This window comes from Rattus rattus, chromosome 3 (assembly GCF_011064425.1).
Source record: "Rattus rattus isolate New Zealand chromosome 3, Rrattus_CSIRO_v1, whole genome shotgun sequence".
NCBI lineage: Eukaryota > Metazoa > Chordata > Mammalia > Rodentia > Muridae > Rattus > Rattus rattus.
Window position 1 is genome coordinate 7,724,191 of NC_046156.1, and position 26,321 is coordinate 7,750,511.

Sequence of the window (26,321 nt, forward strand, 5' to 3'; positions counted from 1 at the left end):
ACATTTCCTATGTTGCTTTTGTCAAAGATTTCTTATCACAGCAACAGAGAAACAACCAGCCTACTGCACATGGTCTGGTTCCTCATACTACCCACACCGTGTCCAACAAAGCTACAAATCCAGATGGTGCCATGTCCCTTCCCTCAGCTTTAACATGAACAGGAAGAGCTCGGAGCTCCGGAAAACATGTTACTTTTATGTCCAATACATCTCATACAGGATACACCTCAGGAACACACCCTTTTTTTTTTTTATTAATCATTCCATTCCTTGACATCTCAAATGGTATCCCACTTCCTGGTTACCATCTACCAACCCCCCATCCTACATCTGCCCTCCCTGCTACCCTTCGCCTGTATGAGAGTGCTCCCCCACCCACCCACATTCTCCCACCCCATTGCTCCAGCATCCCCCTACGCTGGGGTATCAAGCCTCCCTGGGACCAAGGGCCTCCCTTCCCATTGCTGTCAGGCAAGGCCATCCTCTGCTACACATGTATTTGGAGCCATGGGTCCCTCCAGGTATACTCTGGTTGGTGGTCTAGACTCTGGGAGAACTGGGTGGTCAGGCCAGCCTATGTGGAACACACCTTTATTAAAGAAATAAAGAGAAAAGAGATGTCCGCCATGGCACATACCTAGAATACCAACACTGCTGAAGCAGAAGGATTAGGAATCTGAGGTAAACCTGTGTGACGCAGCAAGACCTCTGGAGAAAAAACCAGGCTGCATAGATAACACATGCAAGGCAAAACATTCATGCACATAAAGTATAAATAAATCTTAAGTAAATGTTTTAAATTGCTGTAGGGCCAAGGTATAACTTAGTGGTAGTGTCTGTGCTCTGCATGTTTAAAGCCTTAGCTTTGATACCTAGAACACATGACCCATGACCAAGGGACTCTAATCTTAGCTTGAGCTGTCACATTAAAACACCTTGGGATGCATGTGCATCAAAAACAGAACTGTACTTCCCTTGGTGCTGAGAGCTGTAATTCCGAGGTCAGGCTTTGGGCTGCTGTCTCCCCTAGTGCCCTCTTCGGACAGAAAAGACCAGGCAGGTGTGGCCTCTTCATTGAGGGCACTCACCACACTCATCAGGGTCTCACCCTCAGGACAATCAAGTAGGACATCTGGGTTCCAACAAGCACGAAGGGATTGGATGTAAACGTCTGAGTTAAGGACAAACTCAAGCACTCGGTTTATAAAGTGGTCTGTGTGAAGCAGCACTAGAAAGCTGTTAGAAGGGTTACCAAATTGTTTTGGTTTGTTGTTGTTCCTTTTTACTTTCTGAGACAAGGCCTCACTATGTGACCCTCGACGACCTGGCAATCACTAAATAGACCTGACTTTCCTCTAACTCAGAGACATCCACCAGCCTCTGACCCCCAAGTGCTACAGTTAAAGGTGTGCATGCCACAGCAGTTGGACTGACTTTTGGATATTTAAAGATCTGAGCTAGCAACTTATGTAAGAACATTCCCCACCCCCCTTTGAATTGTAGCTTCTTCAGAGAAGTAGTTTTTCTGGTTGCCAGGGCAACCCTCAAATTTTGTGCCCCTCTTGTGAGCTAGGATAATTTCAGGCATCAGAACACTTGGCTTAGAAGTTAACATTGGGGGCTGGGATTTAGCTCAGCGTAGAGCGCTTACCTAGGAAGCGCAAGGCCCTGGGTTCGGTCCCCAGCTCGAAAAAAAAAAAAAAAAAAAAAAAAAAAAAAAAAAAAAAAAAAAGTTAACATTGGCAGCTCTGCAAATTTGGGGACTTTCTTTAATAGATGTACTTATTCTCCTCTACAAATTAATAAAGTCTATTAATCTGTTCTAAAGTGGGGAACCACTTCATCAGTGTGCAATGAGAGCGTGTCTTAAATAGAGTTTCCACTGCTGTGAAGAGACATCATGACCAAGGGAACTGTTATAAAAGAAAACATTTAATTGGGGCTGGCTTAGAGTTTCAGGGGTCCAGCCCATTATCATCATGGCAGAAAGCATGACATCCTGCTGTATACATGGTGCTGGAGAAAGAGCCAAGAGTTCTACATCTGGATCTGAAGGCAACCAGGAGCAGACTGGCTTTTGCAGGCAGCCAAGAGTAGGCTCTCTCTTCTGCACTGGGCAAAACTTGAGCATAGGACCTCAAAGCCCACCCCCACAGTGACACACTTCCAAATCCACATCTTACACCTAAGAGAGAATGGCAGTCAATCATCTAATGGACCATAAACACAGTCCTAATCACTGCTGCTCCAGATGAGGGCTAAAGTATGGGTCATCTGAGCCTGAACAGTGGTGAGGGAAGGGTCCTTGCCATCTGAAGCAATTGGGAGAGCCATGAAAAGACATTTGGCCGAAGTCGTCCTCCAGGTACTGATCTTCTGCAATCCCCTTGACAGCGAGTCCATCCAGGGTAGCTAAACACATGCTCCCAGATTGATGACCTAGCCTGTTCAAAAACATGATAGACACAGAGAACAAACACATCAACAAGTATCCTGAAGAAGAGCTGAGTCAGAAGCAAGATCCCTGGCTGCCCTTCCACAGGACCTGAGTTCAATTCCCAGCACCAACATAGTGGCTCACAGCTTATGACTCCAGTCTCAGGGGGATCTGACACCCTCTTCTGGTCTCTGTGGGCACTGCATACACCTGGTGCATGAACGTACATACTGTCTTAGTTAGGGTTTTATTGCTGTGAACAGACACCATGACCGATGCAAGTTTTATAAAGGACAACATTTAATTGGGGCTGGCTTACAGGTTCAGAGGTTCAGTCTATTATCATCAGGGCAGGAGCACAGCAGCATCCAGGCAGGCATGGTGCAGGAGAAGCTGAGTTCTACATCTTCACCCGAAGGAAGCCAGGAACAGACTGACATCCTCAGGCAGCTAGGAGGAGGGTCTCTAAGCCCACTCCAGAGTGACACAGATCCTCCAACAAGGCCACACCTTCTAATAGTCATACATGCAGGCAAACATTAACATGCATAAAGAAAAAAATAAGATTTAAAAATAAATTACTCAAAGTAAACCAGCTGACTTCCAAAGTTGTTTTTATTACTCATAAATAGCAGGCTTTTATTCTGCCCGTTTTCTTCTTCTTTTTTTTTTTTTTTTTTTTGAGGTAGCATCTGTTGTAGCAGATTACCTCCAACTTGCTATGTAGCCCAGGATAACTTTAAACCCCGATCTTTCATCTACACCTTCCAGGCACTGGAACCGGACTGTAAAATATCTTTCTATTCCTGTAGTGGTTTGAATATGCTTGGCCCATGGGAAGTGCTACTATTAGGAGATGTGGCCTTGTTGGAGAAGTGTGCCACTGTGTTGCTGGTTGGCTTTGAGGGCTCCTAGTTCCTATTTTGGAAGAATCAGTCTCTCTCCTGGCTGCAGTCAGATTAAGATGCAAAATTCTCTGCTTCTTCTGCAGCACCATATCTGCCTGGACACTGCCATGCTTCCTGCCATGATGATAATGGACTGAACCTCTGAAACTGAAAGCCAGCCCCAATTAAATGTTTTCCCTTATAAGAGTTGTCTTGGTCATGGTGTCTCTTCACAGCAATGGAAACCCTAACTAATACAGCTCCATCTTTCAAAGTATTAACAGAGTTAGAATTCTACTTTTATAACTACATCTTACCTAGAGTGTTCTCTTCAGCACTGGTTATCCTGGAACCTGAAGTCCTACACTAGATAAGATTTCACTCATGGTCTGGTGAGATGATGGATCAATGGGTAGGACACTTATCACTGTGCCTGGCAACCCGAGTTCAATAGCTGTCCCATGTGGTAGAATGAGAGAAGAGAGTCGTTCAAGATGTCCCCTGACTTCCACACGTGCACTATGGCATGCGATGTGCACATATATACACCACAGAATAAATCAATGCTTAAGAGAAAGAATTACTGGTCTGGTGAGACAGCTCAGTTCATGAAGTACTTGCTGCATAGTCCTGAGGCTTTATCCCTGGTCCTTGTGGACATCACATCTACTCCAGCCATATCCACGAGGTCTAGGTTTAGTGAGAGACTCTGTCACAAAAACTAAGGTGGGGAGATTGAAGAAGACGCCCAACGTGGATCCCTGACCTTCACACATGTATATACATGTATGCACAGGCACATGCAACGCGTGCACATGTAAGATTTTTGAGTTAATCAGGGTTCACAAGAGGAGCTAAACAAATAGAAATGACACATATTAACAGGATTTATTAGATTGACTTACATGATATAGCCTTGGGAGTCCAACAATGGCATCTTCAGGATGAAGAAGTCAAGGACCCAGTAGCTGTTTATTCTACAAAGCTGGATGCCTCAGAAGTTGCAGCTGGTGCTGGAGTCCTTCAGGATTCCTGGAGAACCTTCAGTCTGTTAGAAGTCTGAAGACACTGGTTTCTGGTATCAGTGGTGGCGGCTGCAGCATAAACTCAACAGCAAGATGAGACAGCGATGAGCCCGAAAGCACAGCTCCTTCTGCAGACCCCCTTTTATCGGGATTAAGAAAACCCCTCCCAGGAGCGGCCAAGGCTTGTCTTCATTGGCATCTGGTCCAGTTGAACTGGCAGACAAGATTAACCTTCACAATTTCCCTGTATTTAAAATGTATAAAAAAATAACAGGGTAGAGAAACCAGAAACTGTGAACAGTTTAGCCAGTGCTGGGGAATGGACGCCGTCACACAGGCCAAGTAAATGAGCTACGTTCCCCCGGCCCCTAACAGTAGAGTTGAGCTACTTCAGACACCACTCCATACTTACTCTATTTCATTGACTCAGAAACACATTTTATTATAGTAACATCCCAGAAGTCTGGATAATTAATAGACACTGGCTACTCTTTCCTCGATTCTCGTCTTTGCAATCAACCGTGTCCTACAGTTGATGAAATCAGTGGCATCGTGGATGAAATGAGATACTCTTTCTCCACAGGAACACTGTTTAATGATACGGTCAACACGTTAAGGCCGGCTAGGCATTGCCTGCATACTAAACGCTAGTGGGCCAGGTTTACAGTTCCAGCAGTTCGCAGCATGAACATGGATTAAAACTGTTATAACTAGGGGCTGAAGAGGTGGTTCAGTGCTAAGATCAGTTCTAGCATCCACAGGGCAACTCACAGCTGCATATAACTACAGATCTGGGGGACTCTACATTCTCTCTTCAGGCAACACACACACACACACACACACACACACACACACACACACACACACACAAACTGCCAATACTAAATAAGAATAAAGAGATCTTTTAAAATGTTAATAATAAATGTTTCCCTCTTTTATTTTGGGGGGCAGAGTCACTCTATGTAGCCCAAGCTGGCCTCAGACTTATCAGGCTGGCATAAAATTTGTGATCCTCCTGTCTCAGCCTTTCCAGGTGCTGGCATTATAGGCACTTACAAAGTAATAAGCGCTTCTCTGGGTATAGAAAGTCGACATGCATCAAACAGTAACAGTGTAATATTAGTGTGCCCCACAGATCATCTTAGAATTTTCTAAGTCGGGGTTGGGGATTTAGCTCAGTGGTAGAGCGCTGCCCAGCAAGCGCCCCTGGGTTGGCCCCCAGCTCGAAAAAAGAAAAGAAAAAAAAAAAAATTTTCTAAGTCACATTTTAGAAAGTGAAAATAGATTACCTTAATTTTAAAACATATTTAGCCCAGTCTACCTAAAATGTCACTTCAGCCAACAGTGCTTCTCTTCGCTGTTCTTTGACCGTTGTAGGCAGGCGTATGATGCATTCTGATTATTCTTGCTCTCTACGTTTCTTATCTGCCTCCCACATACCCCTTCTTTCCCTCCCTACGACCCCTGTTCTCACATCCATGTCTTTTATTTTGTGACTCGCTGAGTTTAACTGGGGCTGCCTGTGTGACCATGGGGTTGGAGCAGTCCACGGATGCCTGGTCAGCTTACCAGCAGGCACACGTCTGAATAATGACTCCCCATTTCTCAGTGTGTGTCTGTACCCATTAGGTCAGCAGAGAGGGGCAGGGCCCCTGAGTCCCTTCCCCATCCATGACTGTCCGTCAGGGTCATTTGTGTGAAGCTCAGTGCAGTTAAACACAGTGGCTCTGAGTTCAAGGCTACAGTGGTTGTCATGCTCAGAAGATGGCTTCTGGGCATTTCCTATTATCTACCCTTATATTCTTTCTGTTGCCCTCTTTTATGAGAGTCACTAGGCTTTTAGAGGTCATCCCTCAACTAATGTATTCTCCAGATAACCTTGGGCAGTCGCGAATCTCTGTATTCACTGCCGTTCCCTGCATAGAAAGGCTTATCTGATTAGGGCTGAGAGTAGCGTTTTCTACGGTCATAAGCATAGATATTCAGAAGGCAGTCAACAAACAAACTTCAAAATGAGCAGCTTGGCACGCAATTTGTATTTTATGACTACAGCATTTTCCAGTTTAGACTGGCGACATTCAAATCCCTCACGTGGCTGTATCTGACATCTTGGCTTTGGAGAGATAGAATTTATAGACCTGTTTTATTGCAGCAACAGTTCTTTGGGGTCGGGAGGCATATTTTATTCTTTGAAGAGGCAAAGTGGGCTGGGGAGATAGCATGCCTAGCATTTTCAGTTGTGAGTTCAAGGCTTGGAGCTTTTAAAATAAATATTGAAAGTTAAGAGTTAAACCATACAAACTTACCAATACAGAGTGGAAAAACTAGCCTTATTCTAGCGGTTTCTGGAATCAAACCCAAGCATCCATTTTCACATGGTATTTTTCCATAGTAATATATGTGGCAATATATTTTCCATTAGCTGGGTAACAGACACACTAAAATTGATCGATTTTATGGGGAGTAGGTAGGGACCTCTAGCTCAGGATGGCTTCCAAGTGCCTACATGGCCGATGATTTGGACCACTGATCCTCCTGCCACCACTTTCCCACTGCTAGGATAATAGGTCTGCACTAACACTTCGGGTTTATACGCAAAGACTGAAATCAATCCCCGGCCTCTTTCAGTGCTAGGAAAGCTCTTTACAAACTGAGCGACATGGGGTCCTTCAGGCAGACGCGTAGCCCGCTGCACCGTGACCGCGGAGTCCTTCAGGCAAGAGTGCGGCCGGCTAAATCGTGACCGCGGGGTCCTTCGGGCGGAGCGTGGCCGGCTAGGTAGGGCGTGGGCTGCCGGGCGGGCGCCTGTGCGCAGGCGCGCAGGCCCTGACTTTCCGTGCTCCCGCGCTCTTCAGTCTTTCGGCGGTCGGACATGGTGAGAGCGCCATCGCTTTGGTGCGCGGAAGCTGGGGAGGCCTGGGCGGTGGGTCAGGCTGCGCGGCATCGTGGGCAGGCGCAGCACCGGGAGCGGGCGGGAATGCAAGGCTAGCATTCTTCTTGTGAGCTCTCAGCGGTGCCCCTGCCTCGGCCTTCTGAGGCCGTCTTGGACGGCTCCTTGAGCAATGGCTCAGCGTTTTCTGCAGTTCTCGAGGCTTGTGATGTTATCCGCGGCCCGTAGGCGAGCCTCTCTGGATTGAGCCGCCTTTTTTTTTTCCCGTTGCATCGGAGACTTGTGTGTGCCTGTTTTTTTCAGGGTTCAATGATCATTTACGAATATTGTTTCAAAGTTGAATATTCTAACTGGGATGGAAGAAATTCGGCCTTGGCCCACGCCTTTTAATCCTATCACTCCTGAAGCAGTGGCAGGCAGCCTGGTCTACACGGAGAGTTCCAGACCACACAGGGCTTCATAGCTGAGACTCTGAACAAAATAGAAAAATAACTTATTTGGCAGTCGATCTGCTTTGACCTACTTAATGGGTGATGGCGAATCTTAGATCCGAAGGTGAAATTTGAAGCTAATGGGCCTGATTGTTTAGTAAAGGGGATAATATTTGAGGACCGTTGAACAGTGCTCTGAAGCTTCAAATTCACCGATCGAGAATGTGTATTGCACTTGGTCGGCAAAAAGGTGAGCGGCAGAATTCGGGTCAATGATGAGCTGGCATGTATTCTGAATCTAAAGTTGATTAATAACCACTTTAGCTCTAGAATTACTCTGAGACCCGAAAAAAAGTACCGTCATCTGGTCATACGAGTCTGGGCTGTCGAGTTTTCAGGATGTGGAAAGGAAAACGTAATGATCGGTCTCTTTTTCTTGGAAGGGCACACAGCAGAAGGATGTCACCATCAAGTCAGATGCTCCTGACACCTTGCTGCTGGAGAAGCATGCTGATTATATCGCCTCATACGGCTCAAAGAAAGATGATTATGTGCGTATGATTTTCTTGTTAGTTTAATACTAATGGACAGGCCTGTTTCTTAAAGCATTGTCTGTTGGCAGAGGCCTGATTTAAAGTCCATTAGGGTAGATGGGCCTGGTATATTAGAGGTTGATATTGGATAGCATTAGCTATGCATACCAGTGCACGAAGGGCCAGAGTACAGGGATGCAGGTAGAAGGGGTTTACTCCTTTCTGTCTGGGGTATAACCTTGAAGGTCAATGATGTGTTGGCATGTATTATCTGAATTTGCTGATGTGTCCTAACACTTGAGCTCTAGAATTACGCTGAGACCTTGAAAAGGTTTTACCTAAACAGTATAATAAGGAGGTTACCACACCCCAGTGATAATCTCCAGCAAGGGGTAGAGCACGAAACCCCGGGCTGTGTGGGGAGACCCTCTCCAAAGAGGAATCACATGGGTAATCAGACCCTTATTTTAGGGGGATCATAGGCCTAAATGTGGTCCTTCTGTCAACTGTCCGCCTGGCCCTTTAGGCGTTTGGTTTGGCAGCACACTAATGACACCTTCACCTGAATGAACGCTTGTGAAATGATGCTTGATTTGGTTTCCATCTCCAGCACCATTTATCTCCATATTCATAGACCTTGTAAAATGCAGTAATTGGTGTTTGGTAGACTGAAGGAGTGAATGTTGCCCACTTTCGCTAAATTCATCTGAAGTTGGCACTTGGAAACTATTAAAGTTTGCTCTCAATCTTCGTGATGCTGCAACCCTGTCATACCATACAGTTCTGCATGTTGTGGTGAGCCCCAACCATAAGATAGTTTTTGTTGCTAGTTCAAGACTTAATTTTGCTGTTAAAGATTGTAATGTTGGACCCAAAGGGGTGAGAACCGATGCTCTTAAAGCCTTAAAGTTGTTCACAGCTGACCTAGGTAAAGGTGGGTTTTGTAGTCAGAGTGACAAATTTAAGACACTTCTCCCAGGAATACTGCATGTCCGAATACCTGAGAATGAGCGGCGTCTACTGGGGCCTGACAGTGATGGACCTCATGGGGCAGCTTCATCGGATGAATAAAGAGGAGATACTGGTGTTTATCAAGTCGTGCCAGCATGAGTGTGGGGGGGTCAGTGCCAGCATCGGGCACGACCCCCACCTTCTCTACACGCTCAGTGCCGTCCAGGTAAGCCCTTGTGAAACATCGACCCTACGTGACAACCCAGATGTTAACTGCCCACCTTTAGAGTGAATTCTCTCCTACAGGTCAGTGATGTCATGGCATGTATTAGCTGAATGCTAACTTGATGCAAGTTACAAATGGCACTGAGACCTGGGAGGGTAAAATCCATCTGTGTTAGTCCAGGTCAGAGTTGGTTTTAGTGAGGAGCCAGAGGGCGGGTAAAGCCTACCTCTGTCACATTATCAAAGGAATAAGAAATTGTAATGAAATGAGTAACAGCCAGTGCGTGTGAGACGTTTATAGTAATGGGGAAGGGCATGGTGGTTGACCCAGGAAAAATTCCTGCGATGCTTGTCTTTCAGATTCTCACTCTGTATGATAGCATCCATGTAATCAACGTAGACAAAGTGGTAGCCTATGTTCAGAGTCTACAGAAAGAAGATGGTTCCTTTGCTGGAGACATCTGGGGTAAGATCAAGCTTTCACTTTTTTTTTTAGTCAAGCTTCTCCACTCGGAGCATCTTTTTGTCTTGGTGTAGTAATCATAAGATTTCAAGTTGTTCATCTTTTCAGGTCCCACTAAGCAGTTGGTCTAACTGGAGTAAAATGGCCTGCTGGAAGTCCCAGCATGCCCGTGCTGGCTTGTCAGCACGCCACTAAAAGATAAGGTAGGTCCAAGTCTTACCCCCCAGTGTTTGGTAGTTTTGAAGGGCTAACCTCCTGAAGGTAAAGACCTGAGGAGGTCTTTAAAATTAGACTGTCAAGGTAGTAAATACTGAGTTGGGAGATGGAAAATTTTCCTTCATTAACTTAATCTGTTTTGGGTGGAGCAAAATGCAGTCCTGAGACCAGCTGCTTTGTGGGATGTGAACCTTTATAAAGTAGGGTATTAATGGTGTTACTAAATTACTAACATGAATTTCTCAGGGCATATAATCCTTCATTTTGTGGGTTATTTTTCTGGGTCTGTTGCAAGCTAATTCAGGAAGGCTATTGCTTTCTGTTTGTCTAGCTGGGTTTCCTTGGCTTGGGGACTGTCTCCTAGTGAACATGGTCTTGGCTTTAGGAACTTTAATGTGCTGTATAGGTTTTGTTCTTGGGTGACTTGGTAGCATTTACATGTCTGTCCTGCCTTGGTTCTCTTTGTCTTTAGAGAAATCGATACAAGATTCTCGTTTTTGTGCAGTGGCAACTTTGGCTCTCTTGGTAAGCTTTGAATGTTGGGTCAAAGGGCGGATTAAGCACTGTGTGAGTGTCTAGGTAGTTGTAATAGGCTTCATTTTCTTTTTATAGGCAAACTTGATGCTATTAATGTGGAAAAGGGATTGAATTTGTTTTGTCCTGTATGAACTTTGATGGTGGATTTGGGTGCAGACCAGGCTCTGAATCTCACGCAGGACAGGTAATTCTGCAGTTAAAATCTATAGGGGTTTTGTGTTGGGAGTTTTCTGTATATGCCATGCTGGTCTACACAATTTCGTCCTCCTAAGTAGACCTCACCAGTGTTCCTTATTGGCATTTGTCTGTTTATGGGGGTCCACATTCTGTGCTGTTAACTGACTTGAGGTTTGCTATGTGTAGTCCAGGCTGTCCTCGTGTCACATGTTGGGAATGGAGGCACAAGCTTGACTTGATTCATTCAAATGAATTAACCCCAGTATGTCCATCTGAGCACGTTTCTGCTTGTGCCAGAGAACACTGTAGGTAAAACACGCAAGTGTAGCATCTCATTGTTAGTATCGAATCTAGTGGCACAGCCTGAGGTAGGAAGATGGAGCTTTAGTGATTTTGGTAGTGTCTGCCATTTACTATTAAACTATACCTGCATTTTTGTGTCTGTAATTTTAGATCTATTGTTGCACAGGATTCCTGGCCATAACTAGTCAGTTGCATCAAGTGAACTCCGACCTACTTGGTTGGTGGCTTTGTGAACGACAGTTGCCCTCAGGTGGACTCAATGGAAGACCGAGAAGGTATTATTTGTAGTGGTTCTTAGTGCTGTGGGCTTAAAAAACTGCACTGTGTTTCTTGGGTGATTTTAAGATGATACCTTAAGGAGAGAACTTGGGATCTCACTGACCTGAATTCATTTCTGCCTTGGGACGTGGACAGGTGCTGTCTTTCTACCACAGCATGCTCAAAGCGATGCTGGGGCTGGAGTGGCCCAGCTGTAATTTAACCACATCACCTGGGAGGCACAGGCAAGAAGTCTTTGAGTTTGAAGCTAGCCTACTCTATTTAGGGGATCCAATCAATTAATAAATAAAAATGGGTGGTGAACACTTCAAGTGTTGCTAATCTGAGCTCCAGATCTATATAGTTTCCGTGTAGAGCTTGCTTTGTGAGAGGTCAGAGAATGCTAATTTTCCTTGTGTGGTACCCCACAGATAGTATCTGAACAGGACTGGAGTCTTAAGCTAGTAACTGAACAGTTGGGCTAAAACCTAGAAACTTCATGTGCCTGCTAGTCATTCTCGAGGATCAGTAGGTTGTTCAGGCTGGTCTGTAGGAACTGAGGCCTCTGTGCCGTCTCAGCCAGCTGATGAGCGTCTACCTGGACAGTACTAGTTGGAAATGGCCCTGCCTAGGACTTAACCCCCTGGGTTTCACCCAACCTCAGCTGTGCATGGAGTAAGATGTTCTTTACAAAGACAAGTGAATTGATTACCAGCCTACAGTCCTGGCGTGCGTTGAGAAACAGTGCATGGGAGCTGGTCTCAGTCCTTTCTGGGTTTTCAGTTACCATCCTATGCATGGCTGAAGCTGTTCTAAACTGTAGTGATTGTGCTGCCTCAGACTCTATTGTCCACTATACCCTGACCCTTGTTTGCCTTGTTTACTTCTCTGCGTTTGGAACATGGGATTAGACATTTTTAAAAAATCTATCAAATCTGAGAGTAGAGTGGTGAAGTAAGGCAGCTGTCTGACTGATTCCCCCTTCTAGTTACCAGATGTGTGCTATTCCTGGTGGGTGTTGCCTCCTTAAAGATAATTGGGAGACTTCATTGGATTGACAGAGAAAAGCTTGAAGCTTCATCTTGGCATGTCAAGATGAAGAGACAGGAGGGTTTGCAGACAGGCCAGGAGACATGGTAAGTATAATGCTACATTGCAGTTTTTCATGGTTACAGAACATTTTTTTTAAAGATTTATTCATTTATTATATATAAGTACACTGTAGCTGCCTTCAGACACACCAGAAGAGGGCATCGGATCTCTTTACAGATGGTTGTGAGCCACCATGTGGTTGCTGGGAATTGAACTCAGGACCTCTGGAAGAGTAGTCGGGTGCTCTTAACCGCTGAGCCATCTCTCCAGCCCTACAGAAGAACATGTACTAGAAATAGTGTCTTGTAAGAAATAGTCCAAGGTTTGCTTTGGATGTTTTTTAAAATGCGTAACAGGGTAAAAATTTCTTGTAGTGTTATTGTTTATGAGGTCTAGTATTAGTCTTCAGAAAACTTTTAAAGCTAAAGTGGTAATGGTATTGAAAGCAGCAAACTTCCCTATGGACAGATGGTTGAGTATTTACGTGTCTGTGGACTTCCCGCAGGTGGATCCCTTTCACACCTTGTTTGGCATTGCTGGATTGTCACTTCTGGGGGAAGAGCAGATCAAGCCTGTCAGCCCTGTCTTTTGCATGCCTGAAGAAGTGCTGCAGAGGGTGAATGTCCAGCCTGAACTAGTGAGCTAGTACGAGGGGAAGAGCCTTCAGTGTGCAGTATCAGTTACTGTGGTTATCAAACCCAGAAGTGACTTAATATTTTGTATATCATATGTCAATGATAAATTATATAAGTATTGTAAAATAAATGTCATATTTAGATCTTTAGTGTTCTGAGTACAGTTTCTGTCAATACTGTTTGTTAATGTCTAACAGCAACAAACTTAAAGCTAGTATTTAACTGCCACCTCCCTGTGTCCTTTTGACCTGTAACAATGATGGGAAATGATTTCTGTTAATAAAGATGATCAAAGTGAGTGAAACTCATGATTTAAATAAAAGATGCATAAAATTGAGTGAGTGGCTGTTGTGTGCATAGCTTTTTAAAACCAAAACACCTCTCTCTAATCAAGAACACCTTATTTATAGGCGGGGCTGAGGGGGGTACATTTTTCAGGGAACACCAGCCTCTGCTGCCAGTGTCTGCTGTTTGGACTCCTCAGGCAGACTCGCCCAGGATGCTGGAAGTCATCCCCAAAGAATGAGGTTTGCTCACTTCACAATGGCTTTAGGTGGAGTTATTCTTGATGGGGGACCCTGTGTGAGGTTAGGTCTCAAGGGTTTGACTGTGATTACAATGGGTGGGTTGCAGGTTGGGTGAATATGGTGATGGTACTTACTCAGTATGTGGGTGCCTCTGGGTCAGAATTACCAGAGATACCTTTTCCTATTGAGGGCCTCTGCCCCTTAACATTTAAAGGGGGGGGGACATCTTCCCTCTGAGATAGTCCTACATTGCACTAGAACTCATCTTTATTAATATAGATTTCCAAGTGTGTTTTGTGACATTTTTAAGCTTTTCAATCAAGGGCTACATACACACAGCCAATACAGTCTACATGTCTTGGTGTTCTATTTCTGTGAAGACATCCTGTGATCAGGTCTTGAGATTTAGGGCTTACTTAGAGTTTCAAAAGGTTTGGTCCATTATGATGGCAGGCAGGCAGACAGGCATGCCCTTGAAGACCACACCTACTTAAAGCTGCTCCCCACTTTAAGCCTTCAAATGTATGGGTCTATTTTACTCAAAAACTATATAATGGTTTGCATGTACTAGTAAGAATGCCCTGTTATTTGGAGAACATCCTCAGTTCTGTCACCCAGAAGTTGCTGTGTGTGTTGATAAAAAAGCAAGGCTGTAGTTTTAAACCCTATGTCCAAAACTGCAATACTAGAAATAGGACGGTTGGGAAAAGCTGTATTTAACGGTACATGTGGTCTCACCCATGTTCAGTCTCTGGTACTAGGTCATGTGTACAACTGTTGAGTGAAGCCTTTTCATGTTTAAAAACCAGGGATAATTGTATTGGGGATATAACTTTGGGACTCGGTAAATATGCAATAGCCTGTGTTCAGTCCTCAAAAAGGACCCCCTCCTTAACAAAGAACTGTCGACAACCCAAGTTGTTGGTCAGTAGTGGGCCTTGAATTGTGTTGATACTGATAACTTACAGGCTTCAGGAATTACCTGATGAGAACAACAAAAACAGCCCTGGAAGCAAGGTGAGAGAGACTAGCGACCCACGCCTGCGCAGTGTCCTGCCTGCGCTGTGTGCATCGTGTGCAGCTTGCGCCTGCGCCTGCTTGATGACAGCACTGCACATGCGCCCAGCCTCCGCCTTTTCAGTGGCACGGCTTCCGCCTTGGGGTATTCGAGGCCTCACGCGCCCAGAACCTCGAGTGTCAGAAAGGCCAGAGAGATGCTGAGGCAGGAGGCTGCCGCTCTCGAGTTCCCCACGGTGGGCGCCATCGCGGAGGGAGGTCACCCATGCGGCAGGGCCTTGACCTCAGCGTCCAGGCCGAGCACAGAAGGTGCCGTGGCCGACAGGAGCAGCAGCAGCAGCAGCAGCCCGGCGCCATTGGCGCTCAGGCAAGGCCCGGTCACCTCCGCGCGCCAGCTCGGGTGCCGGCGCTGGGTACCAGAGCGGCGCTGCCCTCAGCTCCTGCTGGAGAGTCCCGAGCTAGCCGGGTTCCATAGTCACTCATACTGGGGTGGTTTGTGCCTTTAATCCCAATTTTAGCGACTATGGTTCAAGGCTAGCCTGGGCTACATAGTTTCAAACCAAACAAAACACAGAAGAGAAAGTCTTGACTCTTCACAACAGTTTTATTAAGGCGTGAAAGGAAAGGTGGCCCAGCTAGTATTCTCATGTAAAGCCTTAATCTCTTGTTTTGTTTTAAGGCAGGTTCTCCATGGCTCAGGCTGCCCTGAAACTCATTAGTAGGAAAGCTTGCCTTAGCCCCTTGAGTACTGGATTATACCACGTGCGGTGCCTGACCTTTACCTTTTTTTCCTTCAAAAGAAAAAAAAAAAAAAAGTTTTTTTTTCTTTCCCCCTCTAGTATATGAGTGTGCAAGGGATGGGTGTAGAGATCAAAGGGCCGAATTTCTGGGCTCTACATCCACCAAGTGGGCTCTGGGAATCCAGCTAAGGTCTGAATCAGGCTTGGTGGGTAATACCTCTCTACTCATCTTGGCCCCCCCCTACTTCTTAAAACGTGGCAAGTGGGAGACTGTGTGTTAAGTTTTCTAATAGTGGAGAGCTGGTCTTTGGCTGACTTGATTTACTCTTTAGGTTCTAAATTGGATTGGTAATAGGTTAAAGTGAACATCTCATCCAGTTCAGATGCTAACTATTGAAAATAAGTCCTTCTGGGGTTGAAGAGATGGCTCATCTAGTCTTTCAGAGGTTCAGTATTCCAATTCCCAGCGTCCCTGTGAGGACTCAGCACTTTGATACCAGAGGATCTGCTGCCCTCTTCTGGCCTCTGGTGCACAGACATGCATGAGGGCAAAACACCCGTGGACTTAGGTGAAAAAGTCCTTTATATTGTGAGTGAAGAGAGAGTTAAATCACGAAGTCTTCTATGTTCAATGTTAGGCAAAAAGACCTGAGAGAAACAAGCTTATGAATTACCTCGGAGATGACCTATCTGACAGTTCGATGTGGGACCTGAACCTCCTACAAGACAGACCCATGGCACTGTGCCTGGGTGGTACATGGTCATGAGTATTTTATGAGTGTGTGCTGATTCCTGATGAAGATCAGGAGTCTCCTCTCATTGCTCTCTTCCTTATCCTTTTGAGGCAGACTCGTGGCAGGCAGGCCCTTGTTAGCTTGGATCTGGCTCAGCCTTAGGGCTGCACATCGAGTACTCTTAACCACTAACTTAAATTTTTCTTAGAGGTAAGGTCCCTGTATGTAACTCTAAGCTGTCCTGAACTGGCTATGTAGACCAGGCTGGCCTCAAACTCCAGAATGCTTATTTTATTTTTGTTGTTGTTTTGGTCCTTTTGTTTTTTTCAAGACAGAGTTTATTCTGTATCCCTGGCTGTCCTGCAACTCAGAGATCCACCTGCTTCTGCCTCTTCAGTGCTGGGATTAAAGGCGTGAGGAACTGAGTCCAGCTACTTTTGAGGTTTTAAAGGGTTGAGAAAAATGTAAAAGACATTATTTTTTGGCATGTGTAATTCAAATTCCAATATGTAGAAATTGTTTTGAAAAACATATAAATGTGTTCATTGGTTTATACACAGGGGCTGAGCCCCTGACAGTGACTGTGGCTCACAAAGCCTCAGACATCTGCCGTCTGCTGTAACTGGAATCTTCTCAAGTTGTGTAATGAGTGAAGGCTGGAAGTGAAAGTTTGAAAGTCGTCAGGAAGTGGATGTCGGCGGGAACGGGGAGAACAGATGAGAGGCCAGAAAAAATAAAATGTTGATGTAGTAGTGAAGTTTTAAAAGTATTGAGCGCTGTAGGCCAACACTTGAGAGGAAGGCAAAGGACAGGGGGTTTACAGGAAGCTGTGGATAAGGCTCAGACATGTGGCGTGGAAGCCGGTGTGTGTGGAAAAAGCCCTGTGTTTTCATTTGTTGTTTGTCTGTTTGGAGCTTCTGTGTTACCAGACACTGTGCTAGGCTATTTATGTACACTGTGTGAAATGTTATGACGTGACTGTGAAATAGGTAACATGTTGGTAAGCAATGATCTGAAAAAGTGCGGACGGAGTCTGAAGCCGACTTCATAACACCATTTATTTACATAGGAGGAGACATTCAGAGGAGGGAGTTGATGAAGGAAAAGATACTAATTATAGTATAAACTACACCTGGTGACTGAAAGGACCCTTCTAATTTTAGCAAGAAAGTGGAGTCTCAGTGAACTCATATACAAGAGCTCTATTGGAATATCTCTTTAATAAGTCAACATACTTTGAAGCAAAATCCCATGTGTCTCAGGCAGGCCTCAGCTCACTTGTAGGTAAGGTTGACCTTGAACTTGTGAACCCCTTTCCTGCATCGCTCAAGCACTGAGATCGCAGATAAGTATCATCACACTTGGTTTTATGTATGCTGGGATGAAACCCAGAGAGAGCCTCATCCATACCAGACAAGCACCCTTCCCACTAAGCCACACCCCAACCTGTATCAGCATGTGCTGGAACATGATTATCAAGCCAGGTGTGATGGGACATGTCTGTAATTCCAGCACTCGGGAGGCTGAGGCAGGAGAATCATAAATTAGAGGCAACTCTGGGCTACACAGTGAATTCAGCTCCAGCCTGAGATTCATAGTGAGATTTGCCTTTAAAAAACAAACACAACTCATCACTAACCAAAAATGACGTGAGAGTAGAAGGAGTCGTTTGTGTGGAGGAAGGGTCAGAGTAGGAGGGGCCAAGAGAGCATAATAGTGGAGGTTGAATATGACCAACATACAATATATACACATATGAAAATGTCACAATGGAACCAAATATGATAATGCAGATCAATATGGTCATTGTAAATGGAATTGCCAATAATCATTTAGTTATTAATTTTTAATTAATCAGATTAAGTTCTATAGAAAATAGTCATGATACAATGTAAATTTTAGGAATTAACATATAATTCCCTAATGCTAATCATTAAAAATTAATCATAATTTTTTTCAAACTTAGGTTCATCATTTGGAAACAAAAGATCTTACACTACACACAAAGCTGCATCTAATTTTCCTGTTGGTACGAGCTCGTCTTCTGCACAAGATATCACGTATCCACATACGTTTAGAACTCCGTTATCTGCTGGAAATCCCCAGAGATCATATAAAGGTTGGACACCACAAGTAGGACTTTCAGGTAAATCTTGAAAATGTTTTAAGTTTCATAATTATAAGTTGGGTGGTGAGCTTATTTGAGGCTCATCTGTCACTGATAGAGAGGGCAGAAAGGTAGGTGTGTATATCATTGACCCCTGTGCACCTCAGGGCAGGCTAGTATGCCATGAGCCTTCTGGTCTTGTTTGTTAATCTTGGTTGTTAATAAATGCAGCCTTGTATTATTTGAACCTTTCTGACCCAGAGGGAAAATCTCACTCGTGTGATACTTAAGTGAAAAACTTGACCCTAATAGATTTTTTGAGTGTTTTTCTAATACTGAATTTTAAACTAAATGTACTCAATTTTGTTGAGGGATCAGTGAGTGAGTAGGTATTTTGTGCACACCAATTTCCTAAGGCATACTGTCTAAAAGTATGTCTTGGCTACATGATATGCCTTTTCTGAGAAGGTAAGAACAAACGTCTGTTCACCCCAGATACTAAAAACAAACCAAAGAAATGACCACACCCAAGCCTAGCTTGTTGAAGTCCTAAGATTTGGGGCAGGAACATGGATAACTCAGAGCAGCTGCCTCTCAGAACAGCTCCCCCAGCCAAGAGAGAGCTGTGCTCCTGAAGTTTGACCTGCAGACAGCTGCACCTCACCTCTCTCTTTCTCCTGAAGAAACTGCTCCTGCTTATACAACCTGAGAAGAAAGGAAGCCTCCCGGAGGGAATGCTTCATTCTGACAGAGGAACACCTACATAACATATATGCATACATTTTAAGATGCTACTGTTTTGTTGTTTTTATGGTCTTGAAGAAAGGGCCTTTCTGAGTAGTCTGGCTGTCCTGGAATTCATTTTCATATACAAGGCTGGCCTTCAACTCAAAGATCCTCCTGCCTCCGCTTCCTGAGCACTGGGTTAAAGGCATAAACCCTCATGCCCAGCTGCTACATTGCTTTTTAAAGTATGTAGTGCTATATGATGGCATTTCAGTGGAGACATACTGCATCTAGGATAGCACCGCCATCACTGTCATTATAATGAGGGAAACATCCTGTCACCTAGTGTTGTCATTATGCATTCTAAGATGATTTACATGTGTTTAGATGCAAATGCCCAGGCACCTACTGGGGGCCAGCTCTTCCACTCACATCCAACCACAGCAGTCTTAGGATCTTTCTGTTATTATACTAGAAATTATATAGAAATTACACTATCACGTGTGTGTGTGTGTGTTTGCTTTACATATATAGCTTTATACACACACACACACACACACACACACACATTTATTTGTTTTGTGTTTATTACATTCATCTTTCTGGGACTCCTACAACAAATACTACATTTATTTTTTTTCTTATCTGAGGCCTCTCTGCTTGTCTCACCCCTAGCCATTCTTTCTAGTCTTTTCCTTCAGTCTCTGTGTGTCTTACACTTCTCATCTGTATGCCATTTGTAGGACTAAGGTCATTCAAATGACCTCACTTAATACTAACTACCCCTATAAAGGGCAGATATGTTTTTCAGATCCAGGTAAATGAGGTCACACTTAGGTGCTGGGGACTAGAATGCTGAGGACACAGAAGCCATAGAATCCGTACCACACTCACTGTTTCTAGTATTAGTGCTTCTGCATTGCTATCAGATCAAGGATAAGAGTGTGGGCATCACCATAAGGGCTGCTTGGCATCTATGCAGCCACTGATTCCAGACTCTCATACCTTCTCACTTCCCCTCTGCATCTCTGCCATCCTAAGCATTCGTCTGTACACTTGAAGCTTTATACATGCTATTGATTCATTTTTATTCATTTATTTTCATTCATTCATATTCTTACTAATGCAGAATATTAAACCCAAGTTCTTACCAGGGTAGGCACTCTGCCACTGAGCTAATCTCTCAGTCTTCTTGGAAATTAATTGAGTAAAAAGAGAATTGTATATTTGATAGGATTTTGTAATAATTAAATGAACGTAAGTAAATAACTTCAGATGTCCTTGACACATAAGGATTTAGTGAGTGCTGGTGCCCACAGCCGTGCATGGACAGTCGCACAGTGTATTTATTTGCTGCTCATGGCCAGCTCTTGAGTTAGACATTATACTTTTCACTTTAAAGTTAGTTAGTATGAGATAATTTTAGCACTTACAGAGAAAAGTGAACAATAAGTATTTTAACACCAAATTAAAAATTCCATTAATGACTTTATTTTAATAAAATTTAAAATAAAAGTTAGGTGATGATGGCACATGCCTTTGATTCTAGCACTTGGGAGGCAGAGAGGCAGGTAAATTTATCATCTGTGTATTCCTCAGCCCAGGAATTAGAAACCTGTAGCCAGATATATGGACAGCTACCTCTGAGTTTGCCAAGCCTTAATTTTACACTAGATGATAAATTTACAGTGCTTTATTTGAAGTTTGTTTGACTGGGTTATTATTGTTGTAGTAGTGGTGGGGTTTTTTTTGTTGTTGTTGTTTTGTTTTTGTTGTTGTTGTTTTCTGTAGCTCTGGCTGTCCTGGAACTTTCTCTGTAGATCAGGCTGGCTTCAAACTCAGAGATCCACCTGCCTCTGCCTGGCACAGACAGCAGTTGTAGTGTATGCTTGGAATCTCAGCACTTCTTGCGGAGAGACAGGAAGATTGCCACAAGTCGGGAGACCAGTTTGATCTCCTCAGCAAGTTCTGGGTAGCCAGGGATACACAGCCTATCTAACAGTTAAGGCAAATAAAAATCCCTTAATGTGACGTTAAGCTTTGATACAACACTTTATTTTATTAAATAAAATAAAGTAAATAAAATAAAAATTAAATAAAATTAATCATTTTATTTGTTTTGGAAAATGAAGTTTTTATTTTTTGAAAATAAAGGTTCCTTCAGGATGTTATGTTATTAGCTAGACATGGCACCTATATAAGGCCAGCACAAGGTCAAGGCAGCAAGATGAGTCACCACTCCTGAAGGCAGGACTGAAGGCAGCACTAACGGGGCTCAGGAGACAAAGGAGAGGGTGTGGTTGTGGAAGGAGACATGGCTTAGGAGTCAGGGTGTTCATGGAGTGAGACAAGGGCCAGGGCATGTGGGTATGAGCCGTATACACTGTGTGCATGTATGGATGACATTATTAAAGAATAAAAAAGATATAAAACCCACTAGACTTAGGACTTTGAGAACTTCAATGAAGGAGTTATAGGCAACCATTAACATTCATCTGCGTTCTTCATGCCAACTGCCTCCAGCCACATCCTCTGCGGTGTCTGCACATGCCCCGTCAGTCATTGTAGCAGTGGTGGAAGGAAGAGGGCTGGCTAGGAGGCGAGATAGGAATGGCGAGCATCGATTTAAAAAGCCCACAGATTATGTTGTCACAGTTTGCAGACAACACAACATATGCAAAAGGCAAAAGCTTTTTTTTTTTTTTTTCTTTTCTTTTTTTTTTTTTGAGCTGGGGACCAACCCAGGGCCTTGTGCTTGCTAGGCAAGGCTCTACCACTGAGCTAAATCCCCAACCCAAGTAAGCTTTTTTTACAACTTGTAAATTTGAAGTAATTCTATATCCACATACAAAGACAAAAACCAACCAACAAACAAAAAACCCATTAATCTTGTATTGAGAATAAATATTTGAAAAACAGATTAATTTTGAGTTTAAACTACTAGAAGCCAATGAGTAAAATATGACCTATCTTTCTGGTACTTTAAATTTGTACATAGGTATAGATGTTTATTATATCATCATTTAACATATATTTTGACTGAAACATTAAATTTAGACTGTTGGGTTTTAATCTGTGCATTTTAACAGTTTACTTTTTAGAATGTAAAACTACTTTGGAAACTGCTAACATTTAGAAAATGGTTATTTTAATAATTTCAGGTGATCACTAAACTCCAAGTTTTATCACCTTTGGAAATAATAATGTCAAATACTGCTTGTGTTGTGGGAAATTCAACTAAGTTATTTACTCTGATCACAGAAAATTTTAAGGTAAGAAATTTTCATTCTGGTAGCATTCAAAATATAATTGTTTAGAGTACATGCCATAGTATTACAGGAAGAAGTTGTTTGACTAAGAGCCTAAGGTAGTCAGTTAATGCAGATTGTAGTCTAAGATATTACTATAGACCATAAAAATGATGGTGGGTGTGCTTGATTTGGTGCCAGGGTTTTACCTTAAAGCAGGAAAGAAAACTGCTTGGTGGTTAGAGGTGTTCTAGTTTATGTCTTCCGCTGTGATATAACACTCTGACCACAAGCAACTTGGGGGGAAGAAAGGGCTTATTTAACCATTACAAAAGGTCAGGCCAGGTGTGCCACACATCTTTTTAATCCCAGGGTAGCAGAGGCAGGAGGAGGCCTGAGCTCTAGGCCACCCTGGTCTACATAGTGAGTTCTGTGATAGCCAGGGCTATGTAGAGGACCCTGTCTCAAAAACCCAACAAAATTTAAATATTGCAGGGAAAGTCCATTATTGCAGGGATGTAAAGGCAGGAATTTAAGAGCAGAGTGCGAGTGGACTCACGCTGCCTGCTTGTTTCTTTTGGCTTTCTCTTGCCCTATGTAGTTCAGGACCCCCTGCCTAGGGAATGGTGTCACTCATAATGGGCTGTTACTCATAATTTCTCATTAAAAGCAATCAAGACAGTCTCCTGTAGACATGTCCATAGATCAACCTGATAAAGACAATTCTTCAATTGAGCTCTCTTCCCAGATGATTCTAAGTTGTGGCAAGTTGGTATTTAACATCGGCCATCACAGTTGTTTCAGAATATACAAGGACAGATGCAGACCCTCAGCCCTGTTTCAGACAAGCTGAAACTGAAGTTCTCCTGAGTGGGGGGTGGCAGCAAGTGTGCTTTTTCCTCCATGTGGGGGAATTGTTTGGGCTTACTCTAGTTTACACTCCTTTCAGCCTGCCACTGTAGCAGGGACTGTGACAGAAAACCACTGAGGACAGCTCAGTCAGAGCTTCTCTTCCTCGGCTCATCTGTCTTGTCAATGGTGGTTGTGCTTCCAAACAGCTGGCAGTAGTGCAGGTGGAATAATCCTAAAGGTGCAAGTTATCATCCAGATGCACAGTGTTCTGTTGCACTTGCAGACTTCCCAAGATGAGGCTCCAGGTCTGCTGGGCTCTTTCTCATTCATTGTACACCCAGCCCCTGCAGCCCCAAGTTTCTTGGAACTCTTAAAGCTCCCACATGACTCAGCTGGTGTCTATGATGTTGTTCTGAGACAAGACCTCGCTATGTAGCCTGGCTGCCTTGAACTTGCTTTGTGTTTCATGTTTGCTCAAATTTAGACATCTGCTAGGCTCTGCCTATGCTGGGATTAGAAAGTCATGCCCTACATGTTGTTTTGATTAGGCCTTCTAGGCCTTGGCTGTAAATAGCAGAAATCCAACTTAAACTAGTTTAATCAAGAATGAGCATTATTAGGCTTCATATTTCCTGTTGTCAAAATAAGGCAGACTCTAGTACACATGTTAGGACAGACCCAGTCAGTAACGGCCTGTTGGTGTAGGCCCAGGTAAAATATTAAGGCACAGATGGAACGTTAAGGCCTAGGTAAGTTTCTTGGCTTGCCTGCCATTATAAGGAGACTTTTTCATATGTTTTTATTGTTACTAGAAAAGTTTTAATGCCAAGATTGTTTCATATTTTGTTATGTTTTGTGCCCTTGGACACCAATTATGATAAAAGTCAATAGAATGGTTTTTGTATAGTGTCTTAGGGTTTTACTACTGTGAACAGACACCATGACCAAGGGCTACATTTAATTGGGGCTGGCTTACAGATAAGAGATTCAGTCCATTATCATTAAGGCGAGAACATGGCAGCATCCAGGCAGACATGGTACAGGAGGAGCTGAGAGTTCTCACATCTTCACCTGAAGGCTGCTAGCAGAATACTGACTTCCAGGCAGCTAGGATGAGGGTCTTAAAATCCACACTCACAGTGACACACCTACTTCAACAAGGCCACACCTACTCAAAGGGCCACACCTTCTAATAGTGCCACTCCCTGGGCCAAGCATATACAAACCATCAGATTCCTCTTCCTGGCCCCCATAGGCATGTTCAAACATATAAGTCTGTGGGGCCATATAACTAAACATAGCACAATGCAAAAATATATTTAGTCCAACTTCAAAAGTCCTCATAGTCTATAGCAGTCTCAACAATGTTAAAAGTCCAAGGTTCAAAGTCTCTTCTGAGATTCATCCAATCACTTAACTGTAATCCCTAAGGCAAGACAGGAAACAGCTGGGCAACTATAAACTTTGCATCCATCTTCATGTCTGATGTCAGAGCAGTTTTCAGGTCTCCAACGTTTTCATCTTTGTTGACTTCAAGAAATTTCTTTCTCAGGGAGTAGGGAAAAAAAAAAAAAAAAAAACTTTCTCCTGGGCTGGTTCTACTCCTGTTAGCAGATTTCCTCAGCAGATAGATTATGGTTCTAGCATCTTGAACTTCAGTGTTACACCTTTTGTTTCAGTGTCTAGAGTCACACATGATCATCTGGACTCCTCCAAAGGACTGGTGACACTTCTCAGCTCTGCCCTATGTAGCACTCTAAGCTCAGGTTAATCCACTCCACTGCCACTGCTATACTCGGTGATCGTCCCATGGTACTGGTGTCTCCAACCGCCGGGAACTAGGTTCACCAATAGCCTCTCATAGGCTCTTTATGGTGTGAAGCCTCAGTTCCTTTGCATGACCCCTTCAATCTGGGCCATCAACTGCAGCTGAGGCTGCACCTTCACCAATGGCCTTCCATGGTCTCTCACAGTGCCCAGCCTCAGCTGCTCTTCATGACCCTTCATGCCTTCAAAACCAGCACCACCTGGGTGATTCTCACACATTACCAAGTAGCTGCAACTCAAGGCACAACCTTGGCTCTCTCTGAACACAGCTTCTTTGTGCTCTCAGGAAAGACTGCTCAGAAGATTTCACCTCAGTGATGCTGGTGTCTTCTGAGTCACCACTAATTTCTTAGCTCAGCAAAGCAGCATCAGTTGTCCCAGTCGTCCCTTCTGTTTTTTCACTCTGCCAGAGCCACATGGCAAAAAGCTGCTGAGTTCTACTGCTTGCTGGAGCTGGACATGGTCCCCTTTTCTATTTCATTATCAGCAGCTTTCTGTTTTCCAACTCCATCACTGCCTAAGCTTGGCTATCCTGGAACTTCATGTGTAGACTGACTTTGAACTCAGATCTGCATGCCTGTCTCCTAAATACTTGGACTAAAGATGTAGTTCACTGCCTGGTTTCAGGTTTTCTTCATCTAGAACTTGCTCTGTCCCAGTCTGGCCTTGAACTCTGAGATATGTTTGGCTTTTGCCTCCTGTGATTAAAGGCTTGTACTACCATGCCTGGACCTAAACGTAGATGGCTGAGACCTTGCCCCAAGTCACTACTCCCTAATTCAATTTAATGTCCTTGAACACAGGATTCAACTCCATTTCACTTCCTGGTGCCCTTTAATATAAAACCATATATTTTATATCTTCCTTTTTCAACTTGTATGCTTATTCAGAACACTCTTCAGACTTAACCAGAGAACAAAGTTTCTGCTGGCTTTTTTGAGATTTTTTCTCTGTCAAGGTAATTAGTATAAATTTCTTCACCTTAGCCTCAGCTAGACTATTCATATGGGGAGTTTGGGGGCTGCAAAACAGCCACATTCTTCACCAAATACCACAAAAAAATAGTCTTTAGGCCACATACTGAAATTCTTCTTCACTGAACCATCTTGGGTCAGTTCTGCAGTTCAAATCACTCTCAGTAACAAAGACTTCCTATATTCCTACTAGGATGGCCCGTTAAGCCCCATTTTACAGGTTTTTTGTTTTTGTTTTTTTGTTTTTTTTTTTTTCAGAGCTGGGACCCGAACAGGGGCCTTATTCAGCTTGCTAGGCAAGCAGCTCTATCCTAAACTAAATCCCCAACCCAGTTAAGCCCCATTTAAAGCTTCCCTGCTTTCCAAATCCTAAGTCCCTAAATCTACATTCTTCCAAACAAAAGCAGGGTCAGGCCTGTCACAGTAATACCCGTCCCTTGTACCAACTTATGTCTTAGGGTTTTACTGCTGTGAACAGACACCACGACCAAGGCAACTCTTACAAAAGA

The 26,321-nt window shown here is 43.8% G+C and overlaps 2 protein-coding genes, 3 non-coding genes and 1 pseudogene across 6 annotated transcripts in view; all 6 read left to right on the top strand.

The window, feature by feature from the left end:
• The first annotated feature begins 7,165 nt into the window (after positions 1 to 7,165).
• Positions 7,166 to 10,011, top strand: LOC116896144 (geranylgeranyl transferase type-2 subunit beta). Its single transcript, XM_032897128.1, has 5 exons — positions 7,166 to 7,224; positions 8,114 to 8,221; positions 9,183 to 9,380; positions 9,740 to 9,845; positions 9,951 to 10,011. The coding sequence occupies exons 1-5, from the start codon at positions 7,222 to 7,224 to the stop codon at positions 9,971 to 9,973; spliced, it is 438 nt and encodes a 145-aa protein (XP_032753019.1). The 5' UTR covers positions 7,166 to 7,221; the 3' UTR covers positions 9,974 to 10,011.
• LOC116897488 lies at positions 7,938 to 8,017 on the top strand. The gene has a single exon (XR_004387509.1). It is a non-coding gene; the product is annotated as a small nucleolar RNA SNORD45 (small nucleolar RNA).
• LOC116897487 lies at positions 8,448 to 8,528 on the top strand. Its single transcript, XR_004387508.1, has one exon. It is a non-coding gene; the product is annotated as a small nucleolar RNA SNORD45 (small nucleolar RNA).
• Positions 9,460 to 9,530, top strand: LOC116897491. The gene has a single exon (XR_004387512.1). It is a non-coding gene; the product is annotated as a small nucleolar RNA SNORD45 (small nucleolar RNA).
• Positions 10,012 to 10,707: 696 nt separating the features above from the next.
• Positions 10,708 to 13,394, top strand: LOC116896145 (annotated as a pseudogene). The gene is made up of 3 exons (XR_004387316.1): positions 10,708 to 10,779; positions 12,322 to 12,469; positions 12,931 to 13,394. The product of XR_004387316.1 is annotated as a geranylgeranyl transferase type-2 subunit beta-like (transcript).
• Positions 13,395 to 14,786: 1,392 nt separating this feature from the next.
• The window catches only part of Msh4 (mutS homolog 4), a 47,943-nt gene continuing 36,408 nt past the window's right edge, over positions 14,787 to 26,321 (top strand). The window contains 7 exon segments of the mRNA XM_032896546.1: positions 14,787 to 14,821; positions 14,823 to 14,865; positions 14,868 to 14,976; positions 18,045 to 18,224; positions 21,435 to 21,508; positions 21,510 to 21,591; positions 22,071 to 22,183. Coding sequence (XP_032752437.1) covers positions 14,802 to 14,821; positions 14,823 to 14,865; positions 14,868 to 14,976; positions 18,045 to 18,224; positions 21,435 to 21,508; positions 21,510 to 21,591; positions 22,071 to 22,183 — 621 coding nt within the window. The 5' untranslated portion in view covers positions 14,787 to 14,801.